General features: G+C 22.5%; 1 protein-coding gene across 2 annotated transcripts in view; it reads left to right on the top strand.

Annotated features, from left to right (window-relative positions):
- Positions 1–8967, top strand: part of LOC117168913 (tyrosine--tRNA ligase, cytoplasmic) — a 42325-nt gene extending 33358 nt beyond the window's left edge. For both annotated transcript variants that reach the window (XM_033354876.1, XM_033354867.1), the window contains one exon: positions 8609–8967. In XM_033354876.1, coding sequence (XP_033210767.1) covers positions 8609–8867 — 259 coding nt within the window. In that variant the 3' untranslated portion in view covers positions 8868–8967. The remainder of the gene's footprint in view (positions 1–8608) is intronic.
- Positions 8968–9629: the final 662 nt, after the last annotated feature.

The following is a 9629-nucleotide window of genomic DNA, read 5'->3' on the forward strand; positions in this document are numbered from 1 at the left end:
TGAATTTAAAGGATTTCAAGATAAATTAAAGAAAAACTGTTTAAACATCAACTGAATTGAGTAAAATTGAGTAAATTTAGAAGAACTGAAGTGAATTAAAAAATTTAAAGGCAATTTCAAAGAATTTAGAAGAATTCAGTGTAAATTAACAGAAATTTAGGGTAAATTCCAGAAAATAATTTTTAATCTCTTCAAATATCTGAAAACTCAATTTCTAACCAAAAGATTTGAGAGAATTTCGAGGAATTTAAGGGAAACGAGAAGAATTCGATGAAATTAATCGAATTACAAGGTGAGATTAAAAGAATTCCGAATTAATTAAGTAAAAGCTTTTAAAGTTTTATATAATTATTAGAATTGAATACATTTAGAAAAATTCTAGTGAATTAAAAAAAATTGAAGAGGATGCAAAAGAATTGAAAAGAATTCAGGGCAAATTAATAGGAATTCAGGGTTAAATTAAAAAAATTTAAATCCCTCCAAATCTTTGAAACTACTAATTTCTAACCAAAACTTTTCAGAAAATTGTAGAGAATTTAGAGGAATTTTAGAAAAACGAGAAAAATTGAAAAGAATTTTATGAAATTCCTACGAATTAAGGTTGAATTTAAAAGATTTCAAGATAAATTAAAGAAAAACTTTTTAAAAAATTAATTGAATTAATTAAAATCGAGTGAATTTCGAAAAAATTTAAAAGAATAAAAAAAAATTGAAGAGAATTCCAAAGAATTTAAAAGAATTCAGGGTAAATTCCAAAAAATAATTTTAAATCTCTTTAAATCTTTGAAACTCTACTAATTTCCAACAAAAAAAAAGAATACAATTTTAGAGCATTTTGAGAAACTTAAGGAAAATGAGAAAAATTGGACGAAATTAATTTAAAATCAAGGTGAGGTTAAAAAAATTCCGTAATAATAAAGTAAAGGCTTTTAAAATTTTGTATAATTAATTAGAATTAAGTGAAATTATAAGAATTCAAGTGCATTAAAAATGGAAGAGAATTCCAAAGAATTTAAAAGAATTCAGGGTAAATTCCAAAGAATAATGTTAAAAAATATATAATTTTCAGACAATTTGAGAGAATTTAAAGGAATTTAAGCAAAATGAAAAAAATTGGACGAAATTAATTAAAAATCAAACGGAATCTAAAAAACAATCGAGTGAATCCAAAACAATCCAAAAATATTTTCAAAATTAATTAAAATGAGTAAGTTTGAAATAAGTTTAAAAAAACAAAAACGAGATTTAAAAGAATTTTATGAAGTTCGATTTCAAAAGTTTTTAAAAGTAGTTTTCTTAATTATATTTTTTAATTATGATATTCACTGTGAATAAAATATTTTCAAATGGATCTGTACTTTAAGTATTAAAAATTTATAAGAAAATATAAATTTTTGTATAATTAAAAAAACAATTTAGAAGCTTTTTAGGTAGGGCTTCAAAAGAATCAAAAAACATTTTTTTTTAGTTTCCTAGGAAAATTGAAAATGATTTCATTTGTAAAAATTTGTTGAAGACAATATTTAAAAAAATTTTTAAAGTTTTCCAAAATTGTCAAAAAAGAATCTGGAATATTTCAAGGAATGTTTTTTTTTTTATTTGCAGGATTTTCGAAAAATCGTAGGAAAAATTCGATTCATTTTAACAGATATTTAAAAGTTCGGAACAAATTTGAAAACTAATTTGAAATTTGAAAAATATAAAGCAATGTTTAGATTTCTGAAGACTTTGAACTACAATTTTGAATCTTTTCAAGGGTGTATAAACTATTTAAGATGAAAAGAATTGAAGAAGTGTTCAGTTTTAAAAAAATTTAATTTTTGATCTTTCTAGCTTAAAATTGCTTAAAATAATATAATTTTGAAAATTTTAGAGTTCACTGATTGATTCTTTAATTTATAGAGCATTGGAAATTATAATGTAGACATATATTTTGAGAATTGAATCCGAATCTTTGAGATCTACATAATTTATGAAAGTACTTCCATTTTATACATTTTAATTTTTATTAATTTTATATAATTAATTAATACATTTGAATATAAAATTTTTGAATTAAAAAACTTTTAAGATCAATTTTAAGTTTGAAACTCAAAAGTTCCATTTTGAGTGCTATTGAATTAATTCAAATCGAGTGAATTTAGAAAAATTCAAAAGGATTTAAAAGAATTCAGGGCAAAGTCCAAATAAATTGCAAAAAATATTTGAATATATTTGGAAATTCTACGAAATCCCTCACTTTTTGTCAATAAATTATTTAAAATCCATTGAAATATTATAAAATCTCATAAAATTACATGAAATCTGCTACTTCTTGAAATCCTGGAAAAAGTATTAAAATACTTTGAGTGTTTTTAAAATCCGTTAAAATCGTAGAAATCCACGGAAAATATTTAAATCTTTTGAAAAGGTCTTAGAAACTTTTAAAATACCCTCAAATATTTTTAAGTTTTTAAAAACCTTCAAGCTACTAAATAAATTTAAAAAATTGTGGGTAACTTTTCAAAAATTCAAAAAATATTTTGAATCCTTTTAAATCTCTTTGAATGACTCAAATGAATAAAAAATGTCTTTGTAATCTTTTTAAATAACTTAAGATATTTCAAATCGTTTAAAATCTTTTTAAGTTCCTTGAAATATTTTAATATTTATTATTTTAAAGAATTATTTTAAAGAATACAAGTAAATTAAAAAAATTTTAAACAATTCCGAAGAATTTAAAAGATTTTAGGATAAATTAATAAGAATGTAAGGGTGAATTCCAAAAAATGTTTGAAAATCTCTTCAAATTTTTAAAAGCCTACAAAATATCTCACTTTTCGTGAATATATTTTTTCAATCCACTAAAATATCAGAATATCCCGTAAAATTCTATAATCGGATTTCCAGGAATTCTGGAAAATGTATTAAAATACATTAGGCATTTTAAAATTCCTTAAATCTTTGAAAAATCTTTCGAAATCTTTTTTTAATCTTTCTGAACTCTTGGAAATTTTTAAAAACATTTTGCAATTTTTATTAAATCTTTCATGTCATTTTCAATTCTTTAAAAAAAAACCTTGTGAAATCTTCTAAAATCTTTGTACAATATTTCAAAAAAATGTAAATAATTGTGAATTCTTTAAAATCTTTATGAGTTTTTGAAAAGTTTTTAAATTGTTTGAAAGATAGGTAAAATCTTTAATACCACTTTGAAATCTTTGAATGAAATTTTTATGAAATTTTTTTGTAATCTTTGTGAAATCTTTCGAAATTTTCTAAAATATTTGTGAATTCTGAAATCTGTTGGAATATTTGAAATCCTTACGAAATCTTTCAAGGCATTTTTAAATCTTGGTACAATTATTCGAAATATTTGTAAAATATTTCGTAATCTTTAGAAATATTTGTGAAGTCTTTGAACTTTTGGAATATTTTAAATCTTTGCAAAGTCTTTCGGAATCTTTTGAAATTTTTTAAAAATCTTTCTGGGCTTTTTTAATCTTTTGAAATGTTCTGAATTATTTGGAAATTCTTTGAAATCTTTTGGAATATGTGAAATCTTTGCGAAATCTTTCCAGTTATTTTGAAATTTTTGTGAAGTTTTTCGAAATCTTCTGAAATTTTTATGATTTCTTTGAAATATTTTGGGATATCTGCAATCTTTATGAAATATTTCGAAATCTTTCTGAACTCTTTAAAATATATTGGAACATTTTAAAAACATTTTGAAATTTTTATAAAATCTTTCATGTAATTTAGAAATCTTTGAAATCCTGGTTAAATCATTCAAAATCTTTCTAAATCTTCTAAAATCTGTGTGAAATATTTGTGAAATCTTTGTGGAATCTTTCAACAATTTTGTAATCGTTGTGAATTCCTTAAAATCTTTAGTAGTTTTTGAAATATTTCTGAATTGTTTGAAATCTATATGAAATCTTTGTGAAATCTTTCATTTATTTTTTAAATCTTTCAAATCTTTGTTAAGTCATTTAAATTTTTGTGCAATTTTTCAGGAATCTTCATGAAATCTTTCAAAATTTTCTGAAATATTTGGATTATTTGAAATAATTGCAAAATCTTTCTGAACTCTTTGAAATCTAGATGAAACTTAAAACAAAATTTGAAATCTTCCACGTCATTATAAATCTTTGAAATCTTTGTCAAATCATTCAAAATTTTGTCAAATATTTTGAAAGCTATCTGAAATCTTTGGAATTCTTCTGAACTTGAATTTAAAAGAATTCAATTGAATGGGACAAATTTTTTTTAATCGAAAAAATCCATTTGTTTCAGTAAAATTTGAATAAATTTAGGTAAATTTAAGGTGAATCGGAAGAATTTAAAAATGAGTTTAGAAAAATTAAAAGGACATTCAAACGAATTTGATGAAATTCCTTCAAGATACATTGAGCGAAAACTTGGTAAAAATCCATTGAACTGATTCAAATTGAGTGAATTTGGAAGAATTAAAAAGGATTTTTAAAAAATCAGGGCGAATTCCACATGGATTGAAAAAAAATATTTGAAAATCTTTTCAAGTTTTCGAAACCTTACGAAATCCTTCATTTATTGTGAATAATTTTTTTGAAATTCATTTAAATATTTAAATTCCTTGGAATCTTTTGAAATACTCTAAAATATTTTAAAGTATTTGAAATCTCTTCAAACTATTGAAATAAATAACAAAAATCAGAGTAACTTTGAAATTTTCAAAAAATATTTCGAATCCTTTGATATCTTTTGAAATTCTTTAAAATATTGCAATCCTACGAAATGCCTCACCTATATTAAATAAATTGTTCAAAATTCTGAAAAATGTATTCAAATACGTTGATAGCTTAAAAAAACCTACAATCATTTACATCCTTGAATAGCTTATCCTAAAATATTTTAAAGGCTTTATAATATCTTCAAATTAATAAAAAAAATTGTCGAAAATATTTCAAATTGAAAGTTTGTTCTTGAAATGCTTTAGAATTTTTAAAAATACGCTAAAATTAAAAAAAAAGTCCCTTCAAATTATGGAAATCTATTAAAAATTTGGCGGATTCTTTAAAAATACACTAAAATATTTCAAAAGAATTCAAGACTATTCCAAAATACGTATCGACCCGAATTTATTACCTTTATGTATTTATATTTATTATATTTACATATTTATCATATTTATATTATATTTATTTATTGCAAGGAACGTAATTAATGTAATATAAAGTAATTTGAGAAAAAAGTAATTAATAGTGATTCATTTACGTAATTTTTGCAAATTCGTAAAAACTTTCTCCTGAAGATTATCTTTTATGTTACAAACTTTATTATTTTGATAAGAATTTTACAATTTTCATAAAAAATATATCCTTTTTGGTTGTAAATTCAACTGTTTTGTTAAAAAATTGTCTTTTTGGGGTAAAAATTCAACTATTTTCGTAGAGCATTACTTACTGTTTTGTTTAAAATTCATATTTTGTTACTGAAAAGTCAACTAAAATCTTTTTTGGATGAAAAATATTTTTTTTTTTCTGAAAATTTGTCTTTTTTATTCAAAGTTCATATTTTTAGTAGAAATATTACATCTTTTTTTTGTGTTCAGAAGTCAATTGAATTCTTTTTGGATAAAAATTCACCTATTTTAGTAAAATTTTAATTTTTCCTGCATAAAAATGCAACTTTTCGGTTGAAAAATCAACTCTTTTTTGAAAGTTTGTCTTTCTTATTTTAAAATTTAACTGCTTTAGCAGAAATTACACCTTTCTTGAAAAAAATATAACTGTTTGTTTGAAAATTCAACAATTTTGTTTAAAATCTTAGTTTTTGGTTGAAAATTCTCCTGTTTTGTTAAAAGTTTAAATATTTTGTAGCCAATTTTGTTTTTGTTTAAAATTTATATCTTGGTGTTGAAAAATGAACTGAAATCTTTTTTGGATGAAAGTTCAATTTAAAAAAAAATGGTCTGTTTTCATTAAAAAATCGTCTGTTTTTGTACAAATTCCATATTTCTTGGAAAAAAGTGTTGGAATCTTTTTTGCATGAAAAATCAACTATTAAAAAAAAAATTGTAATAATTATTCTCTTTTAAGAGACGTTTAATTAATTTGCGGTTAAAAATTCGTCTTTTTGGATTTAAAATTCAATTTTTTTCGTACAATTTTTATTTGAAAATTCATCTCTTTAGTTCAAGGTTGAACTGTTTTGTTAAAAATTAACTTTTTTTTTATTGAAAATTCAACTACTTGGGTCAAAGATAAAATACATTGCTAAGATTTTTTTTTTTAACTGTTTAGTCTAAAAGCCTTTTTTTTTGTTTAAAATTTATTTTGTAACTGAAAATGTAACTTTTACAATTTTTTAAGATTGTTGGATAGTTAGATCAACTTTTATTTCTTTTGTGAATCAAAAATCGTTTTTTGTTGAAAATTCGTCTTTTTCGTTTCAAAATCCTTTTTTCTTTTGTTGTATAAATTCAATGTTTTTTTGATTAAAATGTGAAGTGTTCTAGTGTTTTGTTAAGAACTTATTTTTTAGGTTGAAAATTCAACTATTATTTAAAAAATTTAATTATTCTATTGAAAATTCGAATATTTTATTGAAAAGCCATCTTTTTTAGTAAAAAAGAAATTTTTTGGTTTAAAATAAATAAATTTGAACATGAATTTCAACTTACAAATAAAATTGTAACCTTCAAAGTTTTAATTTAACATACTGAAATTCTGTAGTTTTAAAAATTTTAATTTTTAATTCCCTCTTCTAAATAAACAGTCAAATATTGCTAAATATTGAAAGAGTGACCTTTTTTAATTAAAAAATTTCAATTCGCAACGCGTTAAAAATAAAATATTTCAGACTGAAACAATATTTGAACATAGGATTTAAAATTAAATAAAAGCCTTTTATTCTAAATCTATTGCTTTGAAATTGTATTTAATTGAAAATATAGTTTATGAAGGATTTTTTACTTCAAAATGTATAAATTGCTTAATTTTGAAATTTTTATTTGAAATTAAATTAAATTAAATGCTTTAAAAATCCTCTAATTCTTTTGAATTTCTTGATACATTTTGAAATTTCTAAAAATCACTTTGAATTATTTCCTAATTTCTTATACTTCATTTAAATCTTTGATATCAAATTTAATGCTTTAAAATTCCTTATTTTCAGTTTAATTCTTTGAAATATTTCGAAAATTTCGGCCCTTAAAATGTGTTTTTAAATTCTTATTTAAATCTGTGAAATCCAGTTAAATGATTCAAAATTCTCTTGAATTCTCCTGAGATATTATAAAATCCTTGGAACAAACTTGATTTTTTTATTCTCTTGAAATCATTGAAAAATTGAGAAATTAATTAAAAATGGCTGAAATTCTTTGTGATACCTTAAAATCATTTAAAATCTTTGAAGTCCCTTTAAATACTTGGAAATTCCTGTAATTAAAAAAAATTTTTATTCGCTTTGAAGGAACTGTTAACCGAAAATCCCCTTTTTTAGTTAATATTTCTCCTTTTTGGTAAAAATCATTTTCTTGGACTGAATCTTCATTTTTGTTTGGTAAAAATGTATCAGTTTCGTAGAAAATTAATTTTTTTGCTGAAAAGTCATATTTATATTCGTCTTTTTAGTTAACAAAGTGAATTTCGAAGCAAAAAGATGAATTTCTAACCAAGAATATTCTACCAAAAAGACGATTTAAACAAAATTCATGAATTCTCAACCAAATATAGTTGAATTTTCAACTAAATAAGATCTTTTTTTTATCATGTAGAGTTACATTTTGAACCAAGAAATATCAGTTTTGATGGCAAAAATTGATAACTAAATTTTCAGTTAAAAAAAATTTCTAACATAGTGATGAATTTTCAACTAAAACCTTCTACTTGAATAGATGCATTTCTAACAAACGAAAAAATGCATTTTTAACAAAAGAGTTTAATTTTCTAGTTTTATTTTCAACCAGAACAGTGATTTTTCAACGAAAAATATGAGTATCTAACTAAAATACTTGATTTTTTTAACAAAATAAGCTGATTTTTCAAAACAGAAAATTAACTTTCAAACTTAACAAATAAATTATTATTTGGAATAAAATTTGTTATTAAAATATTAATTAATGAAAAAATAAATTTCGAAAAAGTCATATTTCCAAAAGTTAGGTGAACTTTTATATCTTTCGTGAGTGAAAAATCGTTATTTGTTGAAAATTCATTTTTTTGTTAAAAAAATTTTTTGCATAAATTACATCTTTTTCTATTCAAATATAAACCATGACCCTTTTTTTGTTGAGAATTTATCTTTTTGGATTAAAAATTCCACTATTGTGTTAAAAATTTAATTATTCTTTTGAAAATTTCTGCCTAAATTTAATTCCAAATCTAGAATCGAATCAATGCACATATTTCTACTTTATCGACTGTCGGTATATTATAAATCCGTTTACCATCGGCCGGTAAAACAGATGCGGGAACCCCCAATTTTCCTATCCTCTTTCTTTTTTACAATTGCTAGCAAAATATTTTTGGGAAGTAAATATTATTTTTTTTTTTTCAAAATCCCACTTGGATCAAATTAAATATATATATATTTTTCGTAAAGGTCTGTGAGGCTGGTAATAAATATTAATTTTTTCTCTAATCAGAGATGAACCGACTAAAGCAGTAGAACCCCTGAGACCTCCGGCAGGAAGTCTTCCTGGGGAAAAAATAGTCGTTGAAGGATACGAGTCTGGAAATCCGGACGAAGTTCTCAACCCGAAGAAAAAAGTTTGGGAAAAATTGCAGGCGGATCTCGTCGTGAATGGAAGTGGGGAAGCAAGTTGGAATGGAAATCTCCTTTTAACAATTTCATCTTCAGGGAAAGTAACGGCCGACAGTTTAAAAAACGTTCCTATTAAGTAATTTTCAAATTGAAAGCCTTCTTTTTTTATTTATACTGACTTTTCTAGGCCTTTTTTCATTTTTCACTTGGAGCAATCAATAATAAAAATAGTTTTATTTATTCCCGAGTTTTTAATATTTCCTAAAGATCACAACAATTCTTTCTTTTTTATTTATACTGACTTTTCTAGGCCTTTTTTTCATTTTTCACGTGGAGTAATCAAAAATAAAAATAGTTTTGTTCCGAATTCAGAATTAAAGGACTCAAAGTGTAACTCTTGAATTTTTAATTAAGCTTTTCTTTTATTAAAAAATGTATTAAAATGTTTAATAATTTACATTTATGAAATGGAAGTATTAACACTTTTCGAATACAAATTTTTTAATCAAATGTTTAATTAAATTCAAATAAATTCAAAATAATATTTTATCTGCTTACAGTAAACGCTAAATTAAAATTAATTTAAACCACTTTAGATTCGTAACTTTTCAACCGGAAAAGATGAATTTCAAGCAAAAGAAACAATGAATTTTTACTAACTTTTAACCAATTAGTTTTATTTTTAAACAAAACGATTGATTTTCGACTAAAATAATTAATTTTCAACTGGAATAGTTGAATTTTGAACAAAAAAGATTAATTTTCAAACAAGAAGATCGATTTTCAAACGCAACCAATTAAATATCTACCAAAAAATACGATTTTTAAGAAAATACATGAATTTTCAACAAAATATTTTAATTTTCAACTGGAAAGGATCATTTTTAAACCAAATAGTTGAT

The sequence above is a fragment of the Belonocnema kinseyi genome, chromosome 1 (assembly GCF_010883055.1).
Source record: "Belonocnema kinseyi isolate 2016_QV_RU_SX_M_011 chromosome 1, B_treatae_v1, whole genome shotgun sequence".
In the NCBI taxonomy this organism is placed as follows: Eukaryota; Metazoa; Arthropoda; class Insecta; order Hymenoptera; family Cynipidae; genus Belonocnema; species Belonocnema kinseyi.